This window comes from Ochotona curzoniae, unplaced genomic scaffold (genome assembly GCF_017591425.1).
Source record: "Ochotona curzoniae isolate NIBS_2020 unplaced genomic scaffold, NIBS_Ocur_1.0 contig_2754, whole genome shotgun sequence".
Taxonomy (NCBI): domain Eukaryota; kingdom Metazoa; phylum Chordata; class Mammalia; order Lagomorpha; family Ochotonidae; genus Ochotona; species Ochotona curzoniae.
Window position 1 is genome coordinate 6,169,743 of NW_024465582.1, and position 27,085 is coordinate 6,196,827.

The window sequence follows — 27,085 nt, forward strand, 5'->3', positions numbered from 1 at the left end:
CACTCGCAGCCCCACACGTGTGCTGTTTTCCTTTCTGGGTGGTAACGGTTTGATCCTGGAGGAAGGAGAATTTGTTAATCCTCCTGTGAACTGTACGAGGCCAGCGCACTTTGGGTTTTGTTGCCCTCCCTTTTGTTCTGTTGTTCAAGCCTGGAGTCACCCGGGATTCCTTTTAAGCCTCTTTGAAGCGGGGGAGCTTTGTGGTTGGTGGAGGAAGACAGGTTGGAAGGGAATTTGTCTTGATGTGGTGGTGAAGGCTGATGCTGAAAGTGCGGACTACCAAACAGTGACTGATAAAACAAACAAAGCCCAGGGCTTCTGTTTTGTAGTCTGTCTGTGGTGTGTGAGGCAGGATATGTGCTTAGAGCAGAAGGCCTCTGCAGGGCAGCAGGCTGCCTTGGTCGGACCTGGCTGCCGACACGGGTCTGTTCCCCAGCGCCTCTGCATCGGGGCTTTCTATAGGACCACACACCCCATTCTAGCCCAAGAAGATCCAGAATGCTTGATTTTTCCAGGATTGGGGAGATTCCTGGAAGTTTCAGTTGCCTCTAGATTTTGTGAAGGAGAACAGCAAAGAAATCATGTCCTTGCATGTGGTGTTCCCTGGGCTGTGGTCCAGGGCTGGGGAGATGCAGCAGCGTGAGATGTGGCACATCTGGGCCCAGTGCTCACTCATTCTCCGTGTGCATCACATTTGTATGGAGGTGATCAGCAAAAATCAGTTTTCCACTTTTGAGAGGTGAGCTGGGCTGCTGGCTCTGTGGCCTCAACACTGTGTCTTACCTGGGAGCCGGTTGCCAGGAGGCCCAGGCCACAGAGGCTTCGCGATGTTTCTGGAATGCCCCCTCTTGTACTGCTGTTGCTGTGTATCAGTGAAGCTTGGGATGCCACTGATTGTGGCGAGAGTCACGAGAAAGAGAATGGAGTGTGGGAGGAGAGGGGAGGGGGAGGAAATGGCAAGCATAAAATTGTTTTTAAGTTTGGCTCAATTTTTTGTCTTTATAACATTACTTAGGGATTGCAGTTAGTATTCTGTTTTCTTCTCTTTTTTTTTAATGTGGCATTATTATGGACAAGAGATTTAAGTACGTAGCTACACTTCTAAGAATCTAATGCGACTTCCCTCCCCTTTCTTAATGCGACTTCCCTCCACTTTCTTAATGCGACTTCCCTCCACTTTCTTCCCACCCTTCCTTTTTGCATTTTTGTGAGAAGTACTTTTAAGTGGCAAATGTCACGTGAAAGCCTCATGTTCTTGTTGGGGAGTCGCAAGGTCCAAGGTTTATTTGCAGAGACCTCACAGAAGCCACACTCGGCTAGCGGCTGGCACTGGCCTCCGCGGCCTGGATGGTTGGAGCCTGCCTGTAAGTGCGCAGGTGTCGGCTGTGTCTGCTGCAGAACCCGTTCAGAGGCCAGCACGAAGCCTGTGTGCTTGAAGTTACCACCCAGCAAGACTGCTTAGGACACCTTGACTCTTGTTTGTTTGTTTATTCTTTTTTGCCAAAAGGCCCTGCATGTATTTCCCCATAGCCAGAAGTACAGAGTTAATAGAGCTAGACATGAACACAAATATAAAGACTTCTAGCACCATGTTAATTTGTGCCAAGGGCCAGCCATTGTGTGCTACTAAGTGAATAAGACCAGTCCGTTCTTAGCACCACTGAGACTAGATTCGCCCTCCAGAGCCTCCAGGAACTCCTGGGATGCCAGGACTGCCCTGTGAGACTTGGTAAAATAGCAGAAGAAGCACCCAGGGATAGGGGAAAGGGAACAACACAGGACATTGAAAAGTTCTCACCGAGCCAGCTCCATGGGAGGAGGGGGTCATGCCCCTGCGAGTCCTGTGGGTAAAGGCTGTCCTCACCTAGGCTCTGCCTGCCCAGGGGCTCAGCATGTGCCTACTGCTCTCGCAGGACCTTTCCCATGCACACTTACATCATACCTCAGAGAGCAGAGAAATGGGCACAGTGGGTATCCTTCCCCTTGGAGAGGCCATGGCGCAAAACCATAAACAGAGTTGAAATTGGTCAGCTGTGCGGTTCAGCATGTTTAGCTGTGTCTCTGTCCCTGAATGCTGCTGTTCCTAGCTGGGCTGGTGTGGGCTTTGCTTCCTGACATAAGGCTGGGGAGGACGCGCCCCTCCCTGGACCCCGTGGTGCTCCTGGGACAGAGCCTGCCTTCAGTGTGTGTTCTTGCTCCGCAGCGAGGAGGTGTGCAAGCGCGGCTTCACGGTGATCGTGGACATGCGCGGATCCAAGTGGGACTCCATCAAGCCCCTGCTGAAGATCCTGCAGGAGTCCTTCCCCTGCTGCATCCATGTCGCCCTCATCATCAAGCCAGACAACTTCTGGCAGAAGCAGAGAACAAATTTTGGCAGTTCTAAGTTTGAATTTGAGGTAACTTCTCCCGCATAGCCAGACCAGCTAAGCCAGCAGTGTGGTTTATTAAGAGCTGGCGTAGCCTCACCATTGGAGGCTGCCAATAGATTTTTAAACAGGAACTGAATATCTTTTATACACATGACATGTCAAATCAGTTATGCTGAAAATGACATGGTTGTGTTCCTTGTTCAAGTAAGGGGGATTGTTAGTTCTTAATCTTCAGGTTATATGCTATGCTTTCCAGCATGTTTCCATGTGCCATTTGGGTTTCTGAATATATTTCCGTAATACTGATTTCTCTATCAAAATTTGAATTTGGTTTTAGCTTCAATATGAAGCTCCACTCAGGAAGTTTAGGTGAAAGATGACATCAGTAGGGCCTTGTCATACACAACAGCAAATGGCTTTGGAAGACAATGTGATTTAGAGATTTTCTTGATGCAGAATTTTGAAATGCATTTAGTTATACAGGTTTTAACTAAAAGTAATGGTTTGGCAATAGAGTTCATGCAAGTTTTCTAGTCTACTTTTGATGTCCCCCTGGACTCTTAAGGAATCTACTCTTGCCTCCCGTTGTTGGCGCCTCCCTTTGTGAGCGGCTTCCTCCCAGGGGTTACGAGAAGTGGTAGATAAGCCAGCAGCGAGCCTACTGTAACCTTGTAGGCCACAGCCCTGGGGTGGAAGCCAGCCTCGGCTTTGTTCTTGTTTTTGTTTAACACCGCTGCCGTGTCTTCGAGCAGACAGCTCAGAGGTGCCAGTGCTGGGTTTCTGTAAGGCTGGAATTCAGAGATGGGGCTGCCCAGAGCCTTCTCTGTTCTGTCTTTATCCTTTACTTTTGTCTTTGCGTATACTCACCTCTGGCTTATGTTTTGCTTGTAACATCAGGCTGGTATCCATCTGCTTCATAGTGTGTATGGGGCAAGATTAGGATCTCCAGCTTGCACTGAAGCGGAGTCCAAGCTAGGTCCTGGGCTAGGGCTGCCCAGAGCCTCAGCAGACATGACTGACACGTTCCATGTGACTTCAGCCTCCACCAGTTTCCTTGCTAACACTTGGCTGCTTACTGGATTTTAAAGAAGTCTCATTACCTGTTAACTTACTGGGAAGTGGGGAAAAGGCAAGATAAATGATCTCATTGGAGCTATCATTTAAAGCAGCATGCACACCTGTGTGCTCAGAGGGACGTAGCACCCAAAAGGATCTTGAAGCTCACGTGCAGGAGACAGTAGGAGCCCCTGCAGGTGTCTCTTGGGATGACATGGGTGGAAGGAGAATGTGTAGAGGACATGTTGACCAAAGTCAAGTTCCTGAATTGTCTGCTCTGAATTTGCAGTTTAGCATATTCTCTGGTTTAGTGCAGCTAAGAGAGTGAGTTGGTTTTCACATTTGTAGAAAGAAACCTAATTATTCTAGTTCTTGTGAGATACAGATGGCTCGTTTTAGATATTCCAGCTAACATGTATGTGTTAGTATACTGGTTTATCTCCCATTGTGCTGCTAATCCTTTTTCCATTGGCATTCATTTTGAAGGGGCCAGAACTGGGTATGTTGTGTTTCCTATAAAAATATTTTATTGTGAAGGCCTGTGACTAAACCCTGCATGTTGTGTGTGTTACCCTAAGACTGGCTCATCTTCTCATACATGGTTTTTTCCCTTAAGACAAGCATGGTCTCTTTAGAAGGCCTCACCAAAGTAGTTGACCCTTCTCAGCTCACTCCTGAGTTTGATGGCTGCCTGGAATACAACCACGAGGAATGGATCGAAATTAGAGTTGCTTTTGAAGACTACATTAGCAATGCAACGCACATGCTGTCCCGGCTGGAGGAGCTTCAGGACATGCTGGCTAAGAAGGAGCTGCCTCAGGATTTAGAGGGGGCCCGGAACATGATCGAGGAGCATTCCCAGCTGAAGAAGAAGGTGATTAAGGCTCCCATCGAAGACTTGGACTTGGAGGGGCAGAAGCTGCTGCAGAGGATTCAGAGCAGTGATAGCTTTCCCAAAAAGAACTCAGGCTCAGGCAACGCAGATCTCCAGAACCTCCTGCCCAAGGTGTCCACCATGCTGGACAGGCTGCACTCGACCCGGCAGCATCTGCATCAGATGTGGCACGTGAGGAAGCTGAAGCTGGACCAGTGCTTTCAGCTGAGGCTGTTTGAGCAGGACGCTGAGAAGGTAAAGCGGGGGAGCTGAGCAGGACGTGGAGGGCAGCTTCTTGTGTCAGGGACTCTGGACAGGTGGAGGCCAGCCAGCCTCTGTCCACTGCCTTGGCTGTAAGCTGGGAGAGGCCGTTTCAAAGTCAGCACTCCGCCTGACCTGCAGCTTCTGTTGTTGGTGCTACTTGAGCGATTTGAAGTTTAAATTACTGGTGGCTTGGTCTGGATAGAAAAGATGCCTGTTAGACCAGAGTGATGTTTGTGAAAATTCCGTGAGATTGAAAGCAGTAACAGCGTATGTGTATTTTGTTCATGCTTGCTTGTCTAGTCATAAAATCCAGTGACAGAGCACTGTTCAGATCTGTTATGGTGCTTTAAAGACAGAAGGTGAGTAGTGCATTAAAATGGCATTGTTTCCGTCAGTACAGGCCGTGGTAATGTGTTGTCTCTTGTGGACAAGACTAACCCATTGGCAGTTACTGGCTGCGTCATCCTAGACTGAAAACAAGACACTTACAAACAGGAAGGTGCTGCAAGCCCTGAATTTGGTCTGGTTTTTCATTCTTAAGTTCATGGATTGAGAAAAGTATTCTTTTAAGTAAAAAACTACATTAGGGATATTTGATATAAAAGGACCCAATGAAAAGTGAAAATCCATTGTGTTCAGCAAGCTTTTAACATATTTGTCAGCATCCTTTGTTTTAGGTAGTATCTTGTCAAACACATCAGAAAAATCTTCCTTCTGGTGACTGGAAAATCACTCTGCTGTCTCAGGGATTCTGCTTGGGGTCATGGTAGCAAAGCTGACTAATAGTCAGTTGTATTTCCTTAATTGACATGTTTGTCTAAGCACCATTGGTATTGAACTGTAAGAGAAATATGTGTTACAGTTCAATTTTTCCCTGAGTGCCTTTTAGTTTCACAGTAAGTTTTATTGTTTGCATTTGCGCAGCCTTCGGTCCTTCTTACATTAACAACATAATGTTTTAGTCATCTGGTGCTACTGGCGGCGTTCTGTAGACGGAGCAGAACTCACCCAGCGGCCCGCCCGTCAATCCCTCGTGTCACCAAACAGGCCCTAAATTGAAGAGCAGTGTGGCAAATGAAGCTGTTGAGCGTAGTGGCAGGCTGGGTTTTTAATCAGCCCTGGGGATGTGAATACCTCTGTTTGCTTCTCAATCCTCCTCTGTAAGATGAATGTTAGGTAAGATTTTCTTGTATGTTCTGCAAGTTTCGAACTGCTGACCTGTTAGAAGTTGTTTGCATACAACCCCAGGGATGCCAAAGTCACCCCTTCCTGGGACAACCGTCCATCGTTCTTCTTCCGAGTGACTACAGCTTGCCTTTTTCCTTCTGATAGATGTTTGACTGGATCACACACAACAAGGGTCTGTTTCTAAACAGCTACACAGAGATCGGGACCAGCCATCCGCATGCCATGGAGCTCCAGACACAGCACAATCATTTTGCCATGAATTGTATGGTAAGAGAGCAGCAGCACTGTGGCCGCAGGTGGGAGGATTAAGCCACTCCGGCTGGGTAGATGGGACCTTCTTCGGGCTGTTCTGACTGCCCCAGCCCAGGCTCAGGTATAGGCAGTTCCCGTGACTGTTAATTACAGAGCCTTGTTTGAAGGTGAACAAAAATTTTAAAAAGCAAACCACCTGACCTATGAAATCTAAACCTTTCCTGGCGGCTTTGGTGTGATCTGGGCTCAGCCTCGCTGGGGATTGCAGGAACCCAGGAAGGCCTCCCTGGGAAGGAGTGAGTCTCTGGAATGTTCTGCTCTGCTGGTGCGGTGCGTTACCTTGACAGCATCCGGCTGCTGCCTCCCCAAGGGCACATTCCACTTCCCCTGTTGCTGCTGAACAGCAGCACTGCCGTGTGGCCTCCATTGGAGCCCAGGGCCCCTGGCTCCCTGACGTTCATGTCCTGCATGCCCTGGGGTTTCAGAATCTTGTAAAACAGGCAGGGTTACCCTAAGATTTCTTGTGAGAGGAAAAAAAAGAAATGCATTGGATTTTGAATATCATTTTTGTTAGATTTTTAACAGTTACTGTAAATAAGAAAATAAAAGTAAATGTTGGATTTAGACTATGTCTGCTTACTTGTGAAGACAGTCAGGCTTCTGGAAAGTTCCTTTTCAGGAGCAGGGAGTTTTGTTTTTTTGCTTTAAGCCATCTTGTGAGGATGCACCATGTGAAGCCCGGTGCCATTTGTTACAGAGCGCTGAAGCAGTGGGGTGGGCTCCTTGTGCACTGTGTCAATGGCTCTGAACTCCTGAAGCATGCGTGTAAGTGCAGGCCTTATAGTAAGTGCTCAGAAAGGGCTATAATTGTTTTCTGGGATGTGATCAGTGTGATTTAAAATACAATTAAAGCAAATAAACTTTCAAAATTATGGGAAATATCCATTTTTCAAGGTCTATGTGTATTTTCTTCCCCTGGTAGACTTTTCTAAGTTACAATTTTCATTTAAAAACACGTGGTATCTCTCTAGTATGCTGCTGCATCAGGAATGCTGAGGAAATTTTTCATTCTGCACCCTTGTTCGAGAAACTTCCACTAACCCTTAATATCCATGTATAGAGAACAAGGACCATCAACCTTCAGCCCTTATTTTTACCTATAGTGGTTTGAACAATTTTTGTCAGAATGAAAATGTGAAATACAAAAAGTTGACAATCTTTAAAGAAAATGTTTTAAGAAGTACCAACAATTATGCTCTTTCTACTGTATCAAACATTGTTCAAAGCTATGATGGTAAGAATCTATGCTAGCTGGTTTTGGGGTAGGGAGTTGTACATTTCCATATTCATGTATAAGCTGATTAATCAGGTTGTGTGCCCCATACTTCTTTGTGTGTGCTTCTAATGACTTGTGGAATGTTTGGAGTGTGAAAGTATTGCAAGAAACTAGAATCTGCCACCTGTACTTAAAAAACCAAAAGAGACTGTACTTAAAAAACCAAAAGAGGGCTGTGCAGTTGTGGGCCCCCAGTGGAGCTTTCCAAAAGCATAGCTGCTTTCCTGGTCCTATCAGAGAGCATCTCCCGATGTGCTTCCTAATGGATCTTTTGAGTTGGTGTGTCCTCTTTAAGGATACAGAGAAAACAAAATTAGCAAATCTAGTCACCAGCTCTGTTAGCAGGAGGGAAAAAAATGAAAGTGCAGGAGAGTGTAGAGACATTGCTTTAGAATTTAAAGGACACAAGGTACAGTGTGAGTGCCACAAAAGCCAGTGGGGTCTGCTCACATGATCCTGACCTTGACTGTCACAGCCTCTTGAAAGTGTCTTAACACCCTACCATTTCAGATATGGCACTTGTTCCCTGAGTAACCTTCAAAGACAGCCCAGCAGAGAAACATAGACCCCCTCTTACAGTGCCCTAAACCCAGACTGATAGAGCTACCAGCTCTGGTTTAGATCAGAAAGAGAGGGAAAGGACGAAAAAGACAACGTGCATAGAAGAAATGGACAAGTGAGTTCTTTAAGAGACTTAATTGGGCGAGCTGCAGGCCCCACAGCACAGCGAGGAAACTTTGAGATCGTGGGAGAATGGTCCAGAGAAGTCAGAGCAGCAGAGAGGGAAGGGAGGAAAATGTGTGATTACTTAGGGCCACAGACTTGGCTGGGATGTTGGGAAGCACATTTAGAGAAGCTGTCCAGCGACCATATCACAGAGAGAACCAGCGTGAGGTTGGGAAGAGCAGGAGGCTTTGTTGAAGGTGTGCACACTTCCCCTTCACCTCTGCCCCTCAGCCTGCTCTCCTGTGCTGTGATGAACTGCCTGAGGCTGGGTTCTTTACAAAGAAGAGGTTGAGGTCACAGTTCTGGGGGATACTGCTACAGCTCGACTCTGGTGAGGGCCTCATAGCAGGAGCGTGAAGGAGGGTGAGTGCAAGCCATAAACTGAGGACCACTCCAAAGGCAGCCTCGCTCTTGCCTAACTCCTCTTGAAAGGACCAGCATCCCCAGTGACCTCAGTTACCTCCCACTGGGCCCCATCACTTCTCATATAGCCACGCTGGAGTCTGAACCTGGAACACGAGAGTTCCCGGGCTCCAACTGTGTGCAAACCACCGCAGCCGCCCAGGTAACAGGGAAACACCACACTGAGAACTCCTTTTTCAGATAGAGTAGTGCTTTTGTTGCTGTTTTTTGAAAGCCTCCTCTCTCTGTTGTTTTTCAGTAAACTGGTAGACTTGAAGATAAGAATTTTAACAGGGTAGAAAAGCTTTATTTAAAATTTGAAACATAGCATTGTTATGTTTCTACCTCAATTCATTTTCCTGGGAGAAAGTGAATCCATTTACAGAAGATTTTTTTTTTGTTGGCATCAGAAAGATGAATTGGGCTCATTTAGAAAGGAGAGCTTGTTTTCACACAAATAGCCTTTGGTTGCTAAGTACATATTTTTCAGTTTCTGGGTTCTAGCTAAAAATTGAACTGCCAGGTCCCTTCGTTCTGCTTGACTGCCTGTCACTTGGCTTGCCATCTGGACCTTTTTCAGTTTTTAAAGCCAAGAAGTGAGTAATAGTATATTTGTGTGCACCCACTTGTGTATTTGATTGCTTTGTGCTTAACAATTATGCCTTTCAGCTAGTTCATTTGTAATTTAATAATTTTAAAAATAGAAATTGGATCCAGTACCCAGTTGATGGAACTCCAAAGAGCAACTGTGTGGACGAGGGTGTATCAGATGATTCCACTGTTAGCAACTGGATGACTGTTACTGGACTGTGTTTTACAAAGAGCAGGGCAGGTTTCTTAGAAAGGCGCCCCTGCTGTGCCTGCCCTCACCGTGTGCTGCTTCCGCCCTGTTGCAGAACGTGTATGTAAACATCAACCGCATCATGTCAGTGGCCAACCGCCTGGTGGAGTCCGGCCACTACGCCTCTCAGCAGATTAAGCAGATTGCCAATCAGCTGGAACAGGAGTGGAAGGCGTTTGCGGCCGCTCTGGACGAGCGGAGCACCTTGCTGGACATGTCCTCCATTTTCCACCAGAAGGCCGAGAAGGTGAGTGAGTGGAACGCCCTGGCGCGAGGAGCCGGAGTGGCCCCTCCCCCAGGGACCTCAGTAGGCTCCACATCCTTGGAAATCTTTCTTGTATTCGTTATTTGTAAAGTAGATATAAAAGCATATGCTTGAGGGGGCTGTTTTATTATATAAATGTTATCTCTTATATTAGGTGCCTATAATATATATGGTGTGACACTTGGGACCAGAAACGTTTCTGATTTTGAAGTTTTTCAGATTCTGAAGTGTTCATGTAGACTTTACAAATCAATCTAAAACTATACGAGTGCTAGTGTGACACTCAAAAGGTTTAGCTTTTCAGGTTAGAATTGCGAAGCCTGTACTTATAAATGGTGCTTACTGTTCTCACTCCTCCTTTCTCTCCTACCTTCCTTGTTCTCATTACTTCCCTTCATGGTTTGTTAGGGATGCATAGACATCAAGGAACAGAGTTAACGAATGCCTGCCTGCGGTTTAACATAGGGGCTTGCTGAGGTGTAACAGTGTCAGAGATGGGGTGCTCTGGGGTTTGTGTGGCCTCCCCTCAAGGTAACAGTGTGTATGCCGCAGTGACACAGTCCAGGGAAGGTAGAGTGGGCATGGCTGTCCTCATCCATCACTTGATGTCAGAGAAATGTCATGTCCAGCAGGCCCAGCACACTGTGCGCGGTTCCCACTGGCTGGGATTGGGCTGCTTGGTTCAGTGTCTAACACAATGCGTTGTCTATGTGGACCCCAACTTCACCTGGATTTCCTTTGCAGATACACTATTCCAGAGTATCTTATTTGCCAGCTGACATGGGATGAATGCCAGTAACACTGTCCACACTTCCACACACCCATAGTGCAGGCAGCAGGGGAAAGGGGTGTGCTTAGAATTCAGACCTGATTTACGGAAGGCTGGCTACACACATAGGTGTGCTGTGCAGATGGGCGTGCTGCACAGGTGGGCATGTGCACAGGTGGGCGTGCTGCACAGGTGGGCAGAGAGCACAGGGACTGTAGACTGGCAGCAAGGTAAATGCACGGGGACACAGCTGGCTACTTTATTTAAAATGAAAGATCATTGATATCCCCTTCTTGGGGATCATTTGGGGTGAGCAAATCTGCGTTCACAGGGATTTACTCTTGTTGAGTACAAGCTAGAAGCAGTCTCCCTCGAAGGGGGTGGGTGCCAGTAAAGGTGCCTAGAATTTCAGCAAGGCAGAGTGTTGTACATACTGTATACTAGCAAGACTATAGCCTTTAGAAACCTTTAAACTGTGAAGCAAGAGAGGAAGCTGAGCAGGATAGGAAGAGTCTTAGCTGTGTTGCAGGGAGAGCATGGGCTTGAGCTCAGCACTCAAGATGTAAGGCTTCCTCTGTTCTCCAACCTTACACGAATGCCCAAATTTATGACAAAAGCCAAATGCCCATAGATGAAATGATTTTTAACAGAACCCTTTCAGCGTAAACTAGCACTGTCTTCCTGAATTTCTATCTACCTCTGATCCTTATTGTGCAGAGTATGATGTACCTGAGTGACATGTTGCGAGTGGGAAGATGGACCCTGTGTCCACACGTGTGTGTTTTGTAAAGGCAACACCTGCAGGGACCTGGGCAGTGGATCATGGGTCCAGTACAGTAAGACCCTGGGGATGGATGTGAAGCAGAGGAGGCGTAAGTGAGAGGCTAACTGAAGCATAACTCAGAGGGAAAGCCCCTTTGGCAGACATGGTGGCAATCAGAATTGTAAGGAAATCTGTGGAGGACTGTTTGCTGCCTGAGGTGCCTGCAAGTCATCTAGTAGTCCAGGTGCCAGAGGGGCATTCCACCTGCAGTGTGTCCTCTTCAAGAGTCTTCAACATGCAGCAAACCATGATGAGAGAGCCTGAAGTGCTTTTATTTGGAGAATGTGAATGTTGTAATTTATGATTTTGGAGGAAGTAGTTGCATGTGTTCGTGAGAGCAGCATTTCATGACTCTTGCATAAACTGCACAGATGTTGCAGTTTCTGTGCGAAGTGGTCAGAGAAGCCAAACAGAAGTTTAGTGACAGAGTAGTCTTAGAAGAGGGTCCAGTGCGTGCTCAAGGCCGGTATCTGGATACAGATGTACAGAAAGTATGTGCTCACTCTCAGCAGCAAACTGTGTCTTCTGCTTGTCTAAACAGAAGCAAGATCTTTCGAATTCTGATGCATGGAAGATCTTACCTGTATGACGCCACTTTCTCTTCCGGGAATGCCGTCACAACCTCATTCCCACTTAAAGTCGTAGTCCCAGGAAAAACTCATTCTAAATCCTTTGCCTTCTGGTTATGCTTAATCCCAGCTCCATGTGCAAAGAACCATGAACTCTGATGTCATAACTGGAAATAGATTTCCAGTTTACCTCCCTGTTTGCACCACATTCAGAGTTTCCATGAGAAAGTCTGTCTGCTGATGGGAGCATCCAACTCAAATGTGTGGCCTCACAGCTGGTGTTCTGCCAGAAGCTGCCTTCCTCGGATGGGTTCAGCTGCCACCCTTGCACCTCCAGCTCTGTGGATTCTTTTGTGTTGGTGTTTCCTTACGACTTCCGAAACATAAATCTTGGGGATAAAACTAGAGGAGGATGACAGTGGTAGCTCTTGGGCCTTCCAGAGATGGCAGCACCTTCATCTCCCACGTGTTCTCTCACTCCTAGTTTAGGATGAGAAAAAGCAGTTTGCCAATAGGATGCTGTGAGCACAAAGTTAGAGGTTTCACCCTTGGCCGTGTGGTATATCCACTGGAAGGTCCATTTATATTAAGAAGGCTTCACAGCATGTCATTTTTTTTATCAAATAAATTTATCTTGTACTTAAAAGGCAGATTTATATAGAGAGGAGAGAAAGAGAGAGAGAGAGATCTTCCATCCAGTGTTTCACTCCCCAAATGGCTGCAATGTTGAATCTGAGCTGGTCAGGAGCACAGAGCCTTCTCTGACTCTTCCACGTGATGCACGCACCCAAGGAACTGAGCCATTGTCTGCTCCCTTCCCAGGCACATTAGCAGGGACCCAGGTCAAAAGTGAAGCAACTGGAACTTGAACTGCACCTGTGTGGGATGACAGCACCGCAGCCAGAAGAACCTTAGCCTAATATGCCACAGTGCCACCCCCACAACACAATTTTTAGCATAATATTTTGATAAACCAAAGAATGGAAATGACTTGATACTACTATACCTTAGAATCTGCAGTTTTGACTACCAAAAGCAGCAAAGCAGAACTGCACTAATGACAGTAGCAGCCAGTCACTGTGACCACTGAAGGGGAAAATATTTTCACTAATAAAATAAAGAAATAATTTTAAGAGTTATAACCAGTTTGTTATATCATTCATATTCTCCATGATTCACAGCAACAGGTGGCCAGTGACTATTGCCTTAGAGCCCAAGAACACATTTCTGCTGATAGTAGCACTTCACAGTGAGTCCGAAATCTGACCACATATTTTATCTATGATTTCAACAGCTTTTTTTTTCTTTGATAAGAGCCCAAAATAAAGCAGCAGCTTGTATTTGCCTAGCTCTTTTAATGTTTATAGGGTTCTTTAACATGGAATCTTATTTCATCCTTGGATCAGCCCACTGGGGGCTGACCTTGTGATAGTGTGGGTTAAACTGTGGGATAAGCCTGTGAAGCCAGTGTCCTACATGGTTACCGGTTCATGTCCCAACTGCTCTCCATTTCCAGTCCTCCAGTGAATGATTCTGGGACAGTAATGGAGAACGGCCCAAGTGCTTAGGCCCCTGTCATTCATGTAGAGACTGCATGAAGCTGTGGCTCTTGCTTTTAGCCCAGCCGTCTAAGCATGGCAGCCATTAGGGGAGTAAATCAGAAAATGGAAGACATCCTCTCTTTCTCTCTCTCTCTCTCTCTCTCTCTCTCTCCCCCCACTTTTCTCTATAAGTCAGCCTTTGAATAAAATAATTTTTAAAAAATCCTGCCAGCGGGCTGCACTGGGCTGGTGGTGATGCTGCGCTGCTCTTTGGCTGCGTACTGATGGGTGAGACCTTCACGCAGCCTCTGGCAAAGTCCTGCAGTTCACAGCATCTTACCAAACTGCTTTGCATTGACATTGATATCCTTTATAAAGTTTTGCCTTCTGCAAATTTTAGAGCAGCATTTATAGGTGATGTTTACAGCATGTTTTACAGGTGATAAGTATTATTTGAAAAACTCTCATAGTTGGAAAATCCAGAATGGAGTAAGAATGCTCTGGTGTTTGTTTTGATTTCCTAAGGCATGTAGCACACATGCAATCATTCCCACCTTAGCCTTATTTCACTCTACTTTATTCACAAATGTTTTTTATCAGAAACATAGTCCAAATTCTTGACTTAGGTTAGAAATGAAAGAAAATTTGTCATGGAAAAGGAAATGGGCTATTTTAAAAATGTGGCAACAAGAAGACAGGTTTAAGTACTGAGAGTGCTCCTTGGCACGCTTGGTTCAAATTGGACCTGCCTCTCTGAGGATCTCCAGTAGAGATGCCAGAGCTGTTTCCTTGGTTCATACATGGAATTTTTTTTCTAGCACATGATTTCCCTGGTCAGGGAGGAGCCCCAAGAGAGGGAGAGGGATAATGAAAGCACAAAAGTAGGTACTATTTCCTAGAAATAAGACAAAAGATGAGTAGAAGTTTAAAAAAAAAAAAAAAGAACTCTGCAGGTTGAATTTCCACGTATGTGAAAAATTTTCAGCCAGTGTCAATTTTTCCAGATGATAAAATCCTTCTACATGAATCTCTTAAGTTTGCATTCTATACAGTTTCTGTTTGAGCCATAATTCGCTGTGCAGGGTGAGATAATGGGTACCAGCAAGAGGGGCAAGTAGCTGCCAGGGGGAAGCCAGCCTGCCTCTACCCCTAAGCAGATGGGGATTCATGCAGTAGATGCTTGTATGAACAGCAGTCTGCTAACCAGCTATCCTCTTTTTAAAGCTTTTTTTTTTTTTTTTTAATTATTTCCTTTTATTGGAAAGGCAGATTTACGGAGAGAAGGAGAGACAGAGAGAAAGATCTTCCATCCATTGGTACACTCTCTGAATTGCCTCAAGAGTAAGGAGCTGAGCTGATCTGAAGCCAGGAGCCTCCGCCAGGTCTCCCACATGGGTGCAAGTTTCCAAGGCTTTAGGCCATCCTTCACTGCTTTCCCAAGTCATAAGCTGGGAGCTGGATGTGCCGTGAAGTAGCTGGGACACAAACGTGCACCATATGGGATGCTGGCACTTGCAGGCAGAGGATTAGCCAGTTGAGCCATCATACCAGCCCTTACAAGATTTAAAAAAAGATTTTATTTATGTGAAAGGCAGTAACAGAGAGAAAAAGAAATGGAGAAAGGGAGGAATAGAGATTTTCCTCCTGCTTCATTCCCCCAAATGGCCACAGTGGCCAGGGCTGGGTAAGCTTGCGCTGGGAGCCGCCCATGTGGATACAGTGGCTTAAGGTCATTGTGTGCTGCTCTGCCAGGGGCATTAGCAAGATGCTGGATTGGAGGTGCTATGTCACGGTGCCAGCCCCATCGAGTTCTTGTAAAACTAGATTCCTCATCTGCTCCCCTTAATTTTGTAAACTGACTTTTTTTTTTTATTTAGCAACATCTTTAAAAATGAAATTTCCATTCTTCCTAGCATCTGAATTTCCAGTTCTTAAGCAGGTGCCTAATTGAACTCAAGAAGCAGTGTTAATTCTCTTGCGTTTTCCTTTCTTTGATCTTGTTCAGTCAGTTGCTGTGTGTTCACATGTTTTGATCTCCTGGGTGTTTAAAGCACAAGATACTTAAGCAAGCTACTCTCTGGCCACTTTGGGTCATAGTAGCTGCTGTTTGACATGGCTGCTTCCTGCACATCAGGCTCTGCAGTAGGCCTAGGTCCCGGGGTGCTGTGACAGGGCAGTGAAGGCTGTCTCAGTTTTTGTCTCAAGTTAAGGAATTTCCACGTAGGTGGGAACAGTGAGCAAAGCAAGATTTATTGTAGCGGGAAGCCTCCTGCTGTAGCAGTCAGGAAGAGGTCATCCAAAGAGTGGCTGCGCATCTAACTCCTCACAGGTCACTGTTCCAGTAAGATCGTATTGGGACATGGAAGTTGCAAGTTGGGTAGAGCAGTGAAGTATAGGGTAGAGTAGTTCAGGAAGGGACGCAGCAGCTCGCTATTTATGATTATTTACAATGCATGATATCACATTAAAAGGCTTTCAGAAGTTCTGTTCTATAGGTTCGTTTACTGAATTAGACACCAAACTAGAGATCAGGGTGAATTTTCCCTGTGGAATTCCTGTTCTCAGCCTCTTCTCTGGCTGGGTCTCTGAGTAGAGATTGCTGCATGCGTGACGTTGAGTCTGCAGGCATTTGGGTGCTAAGTATGAGAGAAGCCAGGGCCTGTGGCTCATGCTTTGCAGTCTAGGGTAAACCTGTATTTACGACCTGACAACAGGGTTTGTTCACGTGTCCCCGGAAAGCCCTCGCCAGGGTTATTTCTGTCTCTGGGCTGTGTTAACCAGTGAATTTAGATGAGCAGAATCCCTTCTGTAAGATTTCCGTGTAGCAAGTCGTCTTTCCTGTATATTTAGAACCAAGCTATAGTTTTTCCAGCAGTGTGTTATCAGTGTCCTAAGGACTAAGTCACACTTCACTTCAGGCACAGGGATGGGTTAGAGTTTGACATCTTCGCGGTTATGAAATACTGTATAACTGAATCTCAGCCTTGTTCTATGAGAAGTGTTTGTATCTCTTAACAATATGTTGTTAACTTTTCTTTGTTTTGGGTGTTTTGTAATAACCACTGTCCAGGAGCAATTAATTGCTGACTTGAACCTAATAATTTATTAATGGTGATAAATACCCTTTCTCAAGTCATATTTAAAAAAGATTTACAGTAATTTAATAATCTACATTAGGTACAAAAACAGAAGAAAAAAACAAAATAAAATTTAGGAATTCTTGGAGTCATCCAAGAATTGACATTTGCACAATATTGACCTAATTGACATTTACACAATATTGTACCCAAGAAATACTTAGCAAATGTCTGTGTTACCATGTGTACATGTGTGTGGGCAATGGAGAGGTGTAGGCAGTTGTGTTGACGCTTCCATGGCCTTGGTGTCTGGAAGACTCCGTAAAAGAGGACAATGTAAATGCTCCTTGAGCGTGTGATGGCTTAATTCTATTTGAAGCCAGGGTGTCAGTGGCACTTACGCTGTATGAACTGGGCTCAAGTTCAGAGACTTGCTTGCAGATATTTTTCTGAACCAACACATTAATAAAGTTGTTTATGTAAACAGCTATTACTTGGGTAATTTGTCTAAAGATGCCAGAACTAGCTGGGAGAGTGTTCTCATTAAACATTAAAAGAATGATTGCTCACCTCTGTCTGGAATTTGGAGTAGCCATTTTCTGTGTCCCCTGCTGTATGGACTGGAGAGGAGGCGGCATGAACGAGGCGAAAGCCCAAGGAAACATTGCAGCTATTTGACATAATTGAATTAGCTTCTTTAATATGCGCTTGTCTTTGACATTTAGCCATGATGGATTGTGTCGGCATTTCCCAAGGAAGTTTGGAAGTGATTTATCTGCTATTGATGAGTCCCAGAGACGAGCGTGGCAGAGAGCAGTGAAGGAGGCCTAGGTGCCAACAGCAGCCAGGAGCCTGGTGTGGCTCACAGCCTTCCCCTCTACAAAAGTGCCAGCTGGGAAAAACCTGCAAGATTGGGAAGTCTACCCAGGCTCACAGCTGAGGCGCTTACTTCCGGCCAGTGATCTGTTTTTAATTTCAATGGGGATTTCTGTTTGAAAGGATAGAAGAGTGGTCTAGTTGTTTCTCTTATGGTTAGGTAAATGGTTATAGATGCCTCAGCCATTGCATTAGCATTTTAATCTAAGAGGAAAAAGTAAGGTTGGGAAGCAGCTCCCAGCAAACTGCCTCCTGGGGGATGTGATGCTGAGTTGCTGGGGAGCCAAGGGTGTGGGCCCAGTGGCTTTTCTGCTTGCATTGCTGAAGTGGGAGCAGTTAGAGATGTAGATGGGTAGAAAGAGGTACAGGCATGCTCTAGGGCTGCACCACCCTGAGGCTTCCCTTTGCAAATGTGTTTCCTCAGGTGTCGCTGTCCCGCAGCGATGGACTTGGTGCATGGAGCCAATAATAACACACGTGGTCCCTGACTGATGGTCAAAAGCCGAAGTTTATTAGTGGCATCAGACTTTATACACTGAAGGTCATATGGGATAAGGGAGGAAGTATTGAGCTCATCAACAAAACCCAGTAACAGTTTCTATATTTTTGTTTGGAACTCCTTTTGTCTTGTTCTCACACACATACTGTCCATTCAACTGTTCTTATACAAATGATATCCAATCAGGTATACAAAAGATAGCCATTTGGTTGTTCTCATGCAAATATTATCCAATCAACTGCAAACCTGTGCTCGCTGACCTAGGGTCACAATGTCCTCCTACACCCAGGCCCCAGACCGTGCCTGCCAGTCCCTGATCCTTGAGTGTGAGGTGGGCAATCCAGCGGTCAGGTGTGACAATTGAGAAATGATGCTATTGTCACCTGAGATGGAGGCCTGACACTGTTTGACTGTCTCTCGCTCTCTGACTTTCAAACCCATGTTTTAAAAACACCTACTTTTCAATGTAAGTCACCCTCGGTAGAAACATGGTCTCGTTTTTTCTCACCTTCAAGTATATGAGCAACGTGGACTCGTGGTGCAAAGCCTGCGGAGAGGTCGACCTGCCTTCGGAGCTGCAGGACCTGGAAGATGCCATCCACCACCACCAGGGCGTGTACGAGCACGTCACCCTGGCCTACTCCGAGGTACGAGGCCGCTCTGCCTGGATGGCACGGTCCCAGCCCTCGGAACTGGAAGAATTTGGAGATGAAACTGCAGTTTACTTGTTTAACATTTCAACTCCTGTGTGTCCACGTGTCTGTGCTGTGTGTGTGTTTGGGTGTGTGTGGTGAAGCAAGGCGGTGAGCAGTCAGTAGCATGCCCATGTCATGGACCTGTGACATTTACAGAGCTCCTTTAGAGTGCTCATATTTTCATCTGCAAAAATCAATCTAATTTTAATTTTTAAAAAGATTTATTTATTTTTATTGCAAAATCAGATATCAGAGAGGAGGAGAGACAGAGCGGAAGGTCTTCCATCCAGTGGTTCAGTCCCCAAATGACTTCAACGGCAGTTCTGTGCCAATCCAAAGCCAGGAGCCAGGAACCTCCTCCAGGTTTCCCATGTGGGAGCAGGTCCCAAGGCTTTGGGCCGTCCTTGACTGCTTTCCCAGGCCACAAGCAGGGAGCTGGATGGGAAGCAGAGCCATCAGAATTAGAACCAGTGACCATATGGGATCCTGGTTTATACTAGGCGAGGACTTTAACCACTATGCTATCATGCTGGGCCCGATTTTAATCTTTAAAAAAATGTTCTAGGGGCCCGGCGCGGTGGCGCAAGAGGTTAAGGTCCTCGCCTTGCACGCCCGGGATCCCATATGGGCGCCGGTTCTAATCCCGGCAGCCCCGCTTCCCTTCCAGCTCCCTGCCTGTGGCCTGGGAAAGCAGTCGAGGACGGCCCAAAGCTTTGGGACCCTGCACCCACGTGGGAGACCCAGAGGAGGCTCCTGCCTTCGGATCGACATAGCATCGACCGTTGCGCTCACTTGGGGAGTGAATCATCGGATGGAAGATCTTCCTCTCTGTCTCTCCTCTCTGTATATCCGCCTTTCCAATGAAAAAATAATAATAATAAAATAAATCTTTAAAAAAAAAAAATAAAAAAATGTTCTAATCTGTTGACACACCTTTAAGGATCAAACATTTTGTGTTTTTCAGTCAAGCTGAACTCAGGTTCATCTTCCTGAATGAAATGCTGTGGAGCAGAAGGGGAGCTAGGCCTCCTGCTCTGGATTGTAAAGCACAGCTGGTTTGCAGGCACATTGCAGAGATCTCCGCGTGGCGTTTTCTTTATCGTTTCAGTGCGCATCACTTTGCTTCGTGCTGCTCTGTCTTACTTTCTGCCGCCTCTTGCCATGGCAGGCCTGCTGTCGGCACTTTGTGCTGTGGCTCGCGTGATGCTCACGACACTGAGGCACATCGTATCTGGACCCTGCTGTCATAAGTGAGGAAACCCAAGCTCAGAGTTGAAGTGAGCTGTGCCAGGGCAGCAGTTGGCAGAGCAGAGTGTGAACCAGGCAGGTGGATCCGCGTTCCCCGTCATCGTGCTGTGCTGCGGTGGCCATCGGGGTGACCACAGCTTCGAGGGTTTGAGAGTTTTTGACTCTGTCATATGGCGGAGACCTAAGACTGGACCATCTTCTGCTTGCCCAGGCTCCTTAGTAGGGAGCTGGATTGGAAGTGGAGTAGCGGGGATACCATAGGGAACGTCAGTGTTGCAGACAGCAACCTTACCCATTCTACCACAACACTGACCCCAAGGATGCTTTTCACAGTCTTAAAAAAAAGCCTGGTGTTTAATATATGCTTACCGTATTTAAATCTAAATCTTCCTTGGCAAGAACCACCTCCACACTTGTCAGAGTTGCGGGGAAAATTGACCATTTACATTTCAGTTTGGCAGTACATGTCACATTTCACTCACCAGCTGTTATTCTGATATCCTTGGCCCCAAATCTTGATGCTTTGGTGTCCATGAGTAACCAAATGGATTGCATGACATAGCCGTATTTGTTCAGAACATGTTCTGGCCTTCCTTCCATGAGTGTGAATATCTAATTGTTCTTCAAATCACTTTTTCTTTCTTTCTTTCTTTGTGTGTGTGTGCATCAAAGCTGTTCTTTTTACTGCACTATTTTACATAACTTATAGAGTTGAAAAGTGTATTTCTTGGTTTGCATCCATTGTTTCTTTCCTAATTTGTTTATCTAGCTTTTTAGCAACTATTAAAATGATAGCCTTTTCTGTTGTAAGCCTGAAAAATCAGACAGATTTGTAATTTTTTGTATCACATTGATTCATGATTATGGGAGTTGCGAAAGCCCGTAGTGTGCCATCTCTGTGCAGTCTCTAATTTGACGTAGAATATGAAATGTGAATGACTCTGTTATCACTCTGGCAATGAGGCCTTCGCTGACTACTTACCTGAATCCTCTCTGAAGCCTCTCTTTGATGGCAGTTGTGGGCCTTAGCCAGCAAGATGCATGTCCCTGTCAGGCCAGTGGGGGACTGAATGGCCTTGGGTCACACGATCATTGGCAAGAACTAGGTTACTGTCTTGGCCTGTATGACCAGCCCAGAAGATGCTTGACTTAGAAAAGAACCGCCTCGAGCTGACCTCTCAGCCTGCCTGCTGACCATGCTGATTCTAGCCGAGCATACCATCTCTGACTCTCCACTTCTTTCTGTAAAGATGGCCTTCTTGACAGGGGAACATGGCTTACTTATGGTGTAGTTTCATTTAATTTACATTAACATTAATAATGCAAAGTAATTTGACAAGAAGTAAACAGCTTCTTGGGCTGAGCACTTCAACCACAGTTTTGAACCTAAGGACTGAGCCATACAGTCAAGCAGATAACAACTGGACTGGATGAACTAGAAATACTGTCAGTAGAATATAATGCCTTTTACACTGAATTTTTAAATAGTTTCAGACTTACAGAAAAATGGCAGTTCAGTACAGGAAACTGTCATATCCCTTTGACCAGATTTCTCGACAGACCCCTTCAGGACTCTTTTCTGCCCCTAGATGCTGTCCAGCACCTTGAGTTAAGTTACTCAGTGTATCTTGCCAGCCTTCTCTGCCTGTGTGTCCCTGATGATCATTTATTTATTTGAAAAGCAGAGTGAGAAAAAGAGCACGGAAGATCTTCCAGTCACTGATTCCCACCCCAAGTGGCCACAACGGCCAGAGCTGAGCCCATCAGAAGGCAGGAGCTTCTTCCTGGACTCCTACACAGATGCAGGGTCCCAAGACTTTGGGCCATCCTCCAGTGCTTTTCCACGCAACAAGCGGGGAGCTGGATGGGAGGGGGCGGTTGGGACACTAACCAGCCACTCACATGAGATCCTGGTGCATGCAAGGCGAGGGTTTAGTCACTGAGCCATCAGCCTGGGCCTAGTTGGTTTGATGGCCTTTGCTTTTGCCCTATTAGGAAATGGTGAATTGGAAATGGAGCAGCTCTTTGTTTAGTGTGAATGCTTTCATTTGATTATAGTTTGATAGTTAACTAATACTGTGATAGCATCAAAATGTCTTTTTAAATGATAGCATCTTAGTTGTGATTACTTTAAAATTTGTTTTTTACAATTGTGAAGTAAAATTGTGATGTTACCTTGTGAGAAAGTGTAAGTTCATATTTTATCTACTGTGATTGTTGATTTTTTTTTAAACTGAGACTTTAAAATTCCATGTGAAAATATGCTCTATTATGATGATTTGTTATATTCCCTCTCATGGGGTATCTTCAAAGAAGATTATTAGTTTTACATTTTAATTTTCAGACATCCTAGCATTACAGTTTATTTTGGCTTATGTCATTTAAGATAAATTGTCATGTTCTTGTATTAGTCCTTTTTTCATTACCATAATCAGATGCCTGAGTCTGGGTCATTTTATAAAGAAAAAAAAAATCTGTTTAGCTCACAGTTTCAGAGGCACAGGGCCAGCATCAGCCCAGCTCTCGAGAGGCTCATGGAGGGTGCCATCGAGGCACGCGTGCCTGGAACAGGGCAAGCCTGCAGGGAGATGGGAAGTCCGAGCTCAGCTGAGTCCTGAGACCTCAGTTATTCCTCGCTGTTCCAAGGGCACGTCCTTGTTGGCATGATTATCCTGCTAGGCCTCACCTGTTAACAGTGCCACTCTGAGGACCATGCTTCTAGAACGGGAGCCTTTTGGTAACACTCTCAAACCATATTCATACCATAGCCTTGTTTACTCAAGAATAGTATCTGCTGTGTTAGCTTATGAGAAAGTACATTTTTAAAATTTTAACTCTTTGTATTACAACACTTGGGTTTGTGATATCATTAGATAAGTAATTATTTTGATTTTACTCAGCCTACCTATGAAACTGTGATGTATGCGTATGTGTGTGTGCACGTGTGTTCTATATGTGTGTGCCTGTCTGTGCATCTGGTTACAGTGTCTGCAGCATAGCTAGGACTAAGCCACAGGTCTGGAATAATCACACGTTTATTTTGCGGCAGGTGAGCCAAGACGGGAAGTCACTGCTTGACAAGCTGCAGCGGCCCCTGACGCCTGGCAGCTCTGATTCTCTGACTGCCTCTGCCAACTACTCCAAGGCCGTGCACCACGTCCTGGACGTCATCCACGAGGTGCTGCACCACCAGCGGCAGCTCGAGAATATCTGGCAGCACCGCAAGGTCCGGCTCCACCAGAGGCTGCAGCTGTGTGTCTTCCAGCAGGACGTGCAGCAGGTGGGTTTTGGCAGGGGGTGGCTCGAGGTGGTTGTAAGATCATGGTGAGTACTGCACCACTGGAAACATATGTGCAGTGAATGAGCCAGAGACAAGCATTAGAGTTCCTTTGCTGACTGTGGAAGTAGGGTTCCGAGAATGCGTGTTTGGGCTGCACGGCCATTAGCTTTCTGTGCCCTGAGCATCTGAAAAGATGGAAGGACCACGTGAGAGAGCCTGTGCATCTTGCTCTCATGGGTCCTTCTCGGGTATGCCTACTTGTGGGGAAGATGCTGGTGATACTTTTGCCAGTGAATTAGAATTTAAGATTCATGCATCCTCAGTTTGCTTCATTAGCTAAGCACACTTCTCTGCTCAGTGGTTGAATCATAAAGTCTGTGATGCACGGTAGGTATTTAATAATTAATTGTCTCATTAATGAAAAGTGGACCTTTATTCTGTTGTTTTCTTTAAGGTTTATTTACTTATTTAAAAGGCAGAGTTAGAAGAAGAGAGGGCTTCCATCTGCCAGTTGACTCCCCAAATGGCCATAGCAGCTTGGGTTGGCCCAAGCCAAAGCCAGGAGTGTAGAACTCTGCCCATGTCTCCTCCTACCGCTTTGCAGGCAGAATAGCGAGGAGTTAGATGAGAACTGGAGCAGCGAGGATGCAAACTGGCGCCAGTGCTGGGGATAGCAGCTTTACTTGTTTCAGTGCAGTGTGGACCCAGATGTTTCTAAGCATTTGGCATCTCTTTTGCTGCTATCATTGGTAACAAAACTTAGAATGAGCGTGAGTGCAGTTGCTCATGTTTTTGCTTATTGTAGAATGTCGGCTTAAGGATAAAAAGCTGCTGGGAGTGCAGAAGGGATGACATAGCCTTAGGAACGAAAGAGGCAACAGTCATATTCTTGTTTAAAACAGGAGTATCGGGGCCAGCACTGAGGTATAGTGGGTTGCACTGCTGCCTCTGATGGACCCATCTCATATTGGGGCACCATGTCCAGGCCCAGCTGCTCTGCTTCCTACCCAGCTCCCTGCTGATACTCCTGGGAAGGCAATGGGAGAAAGCTCAAGTTCTGGGACCCCTCCACCCTTGTGGGTACCGGAATGGAGTTCCTGGTTCATGGCTTCACCCAGGCCCATCCCTTGCTGTTGCAGTCATTTGGAGAGTGAACCAATGAATGAGTGAAAACTTTCTCTTTGGGTCCAATTGCTCTGCAAATTAAATAAAATCTTACTTTAAAAGAAGAGCAAAAAGCAAAGGAATGAGTAGAATGAGCAGAATTTGAAATTGTGGGGTCTGCAGAGAAACCTCTGGCAGCCCAGAGTTGGCCTGGGGCCGACATGGTAAGTGTGTGGCAGAGCCCTCTCCCCTGCAGGTGTCACTGAGCCTGTGCCTCTGGAAACGTGTGGCTCTTAGATCACCACCTCACTGAGCATGTCTGGAGGTGAGGGACTGGGCGACACTCTGCTGGTGAGTGAGCGCCTCTCCGAGTGTCGCTGAGCAAACTTCTTCACTTAGTGTGACTCTGCAAAGTTCACAGTGGCTTTTGTGATTCTCAGTTTTCACCTGCTGTGCTTGATTTTATATTTTAGTCCAGGGAAGACTACGTGCACAGTGTGCCTGAGGCAGGCCCACTTCGGTTGGAGTTGCACTTAAGTGTTCTTCACACCGGAGAGTCGCTGGCCAAGCGGGGAGGCAGGGAGGCAGAGGGAGGGGAGCCTCCGTGAGGGCTCAAGCAGAGGACTCATGGAGAATTAGCAGTAAGCGCAAATACTTATTTTTTCTCTGTTGCCCCCAGCTTTCACAGACCACGAAATGCTAATAATTTTGCTGTAATTATTACAGGATTTTCTTTTCTACTTCCTGTCCCTCAGTTCCTCTAGCAAGTTTCATTACGCATGTGCAGACTCATTTTTATTTATTTCCTGAGGGAACAGCAGCAGAGGTTCCCTGTGCCCGGTTTCTCAAGGCTCTCTGGGGACATTTATGAATAAGCCACCGATGGACCAGCACAGTGGGTCAACTGGCCTCTCCTCTACCTGCAAGTGCCAGCTTCCCATGTAGGCACTCTTTCCTGCCCTAGCTGCTCTACTTCCCATCCAGCTCCCTGCTTGTGGCCTGGGAAAGCAGTTGAGGACAACCCTTGGGACAAAGCCTTGGGACCCTGCACTATAATGTAAGACCTGGAAGAAGCTACTGGCTCTTGGCTTTGGATCAGCCGTTGTAGCTACTTGGGAAGTGAACCAGCAGACAGAAGATCATTGTCTTAGTCTCCCGTTCTCTCTGTAAATCTGCTTTTGCAATAAAACTAAATACATCGTAAAAGAAATAATAAGCTACTGGACTACACAGGCTATGGGGAGGCACATGAACAGGATTCCTTTGGCAATAAGTTGAACAGTGTAACCACCTAAAGATTCTTATTGTGCTTGAATTAGAAAATAGCAAGCATTATGGACAATGGTTGTTGTAATTATGAAACCAGTTCTTTAAGCCAGGGATTCCTCCCCACCCCACCCCCGAAGAACAGAATATTGCAGTAGCATTTAGCAGGAGAAAGCATTTTACAGCATGTGTATTGCATGTATGGTCCTGCTCCTTAAGGCATGTGTTTTTGTTACTGCTCTGGCATTTGGACTTGGAATGTGAGCAGGGAACTCTAGGTAGGCCTGACTTGGGAAGCAACGAGCAAAGCTTAATGATATCACCCAAAGAAGCATTGACAATAGGAAATCATGCAGAAAAGGTGCTTCTGAAGTTCAAGAAATTAATAGCACAGAAGGAAAAGCTTTGCCGTGCTAATTGTGCAGTAGAAGATGACGATATTTTTTCTTAAAAAGTACTTTTTAAAGCCATTACCAGTACAAGATAAACTTACAGAAACAAAAGTAGTCTAAATCCACCACCAAAACATAACAAGCCAATTAGACAAACCATCATATTGGTTGGTTGGGGCAATGGAAAAGCCTCTGTAAATATTGTTGAAAGAGAGCGCAACTTGCTGAACAATAGGTGTGGGATGGTTACAGCATTGTGCAAACCACCCTTTAAAAGTGTGTGCTAAGAACTTAACAGTATTAACAGCGTGCCCCTGGAGAGCAGGCGTGGGAGAGTGACATAGGGCATTTGAGCTCCAAAAGCGTGTTGAATTTGAGCTTGGTTAGCTTCCCTGATGAGGTATGACCATTACATGATTTCTGCCTGGAAGGTGTCTCAGGTGGTAGTTGGGGTGTGTATGGTCTAGTTGCTGTTGCAGAACGCTTACCATGTGTCCACGGCACAGCCTGGAGTGGTGGTGAGGAAACTTAATGAAGATGACCCCATGCAGGCAGCAATAGCATTCACTATTGTGCACTTAGAGTCGTTGTCACAGTCCTGATGATCAGCTAGCGTGCCTTCACACTGCCTCCGTTTGCTTTAGTCTGTGTTTTGTTGATCTGATGAATGGATGGCTGCACCATGCTGGGTGATTCTTTTCACTAGTTCAGCCAGTACTGTGGGGATAGAAGAGACTTTTTGCTATACTTGTTTAAATGGGGTAATGTGAGTCTTCAAAGAGTTTGTGGGCAGCATGTGCTAAGAAAACAGCTCTGTGCGGGTTTCGCCTTTTGTCCCCACTGAAGTAAACTTAGCATTCAATTCTACCTTCCCTGAGTTTTTGAAGCTCCCTCCTGGTGGTAGGGCTTTATCTTCCTCACCCTGCCCTGTCAGTTTGCCTGGTTCCTCTTGCATCCTGGGATTTACCTGTAAACTGCAGATTGGCTTTCCTGAGCAAAGGTCCATGGGCAGAGAGGCCCTCCTCTGCAGCTTCCTGTCTGGCCCAGCCAGCACCCAGGGAAGGGTCGACTGAAAGAATTCCCTCCAGGCTGTACTGCAGCAAATTGCTGGTGTTCCTGAAAAAAAAATCACCAAGCAGATTTGGTCATCTCCGGATTCTTCTTGTCCACAAGTCCATCTTTCAGAATAAACTGAATGTGCGGTGCTCAGAGTACAGAGAGAAATGTTGAACAAACTGGAGTCCCTTTTAAGGAATGGATAATCCAGTAAAAGTAGATTCTTCAGGCAGATGGTTTAGTAGCCTTGCAAATCAGATAATAGCATGCTTAGATGTCATGTGTATGTCTTTGGTTATTGTTAGATGTGATTTTGC

The 27,085-nt window shown here is 45.9% G+C and overlaps 1 protein-coding gene across 2 annotated transcripts in view; it reads left to right on the forward strand.

Moving 5' to 3' along the window:
• The window catches only part of TRIO (trio Rho guanine nucleotide exchange factor), a 275,586-nt gene that overhangs the window by 114,648 nt on the left and 133,853 nt on the right, over positions 1–27,085 (forward strand). For both annotated transcript variants that reach the window (XM_040977419.1, XM_040977420.1), the window contains 6 exons: positions 2,204–2,396; positions 4,042–4,554; positions 5,896–6,018; positions 9,364–9,555; positions 18,243–18,374; positions 22,720–22,950. In XM_040977419.1, the coding sequence (XP_040833353.1) occupies positions 2,204–2,396; positions 4,042–4,554; positions 5,896–6,018; positions 9,364–9,555; positions 18,243–18,374; positions 22,720–22,950 (1,384 nt within the window). The remainder of the gene's footprint in view (positions 1–2,203; positions 2,397–4,041; positions 4,555–5,895; positions 6,019–9,363; positions 9,556–18,242; positions 18,375–22,719; positions 22,951–27,085) is intronic.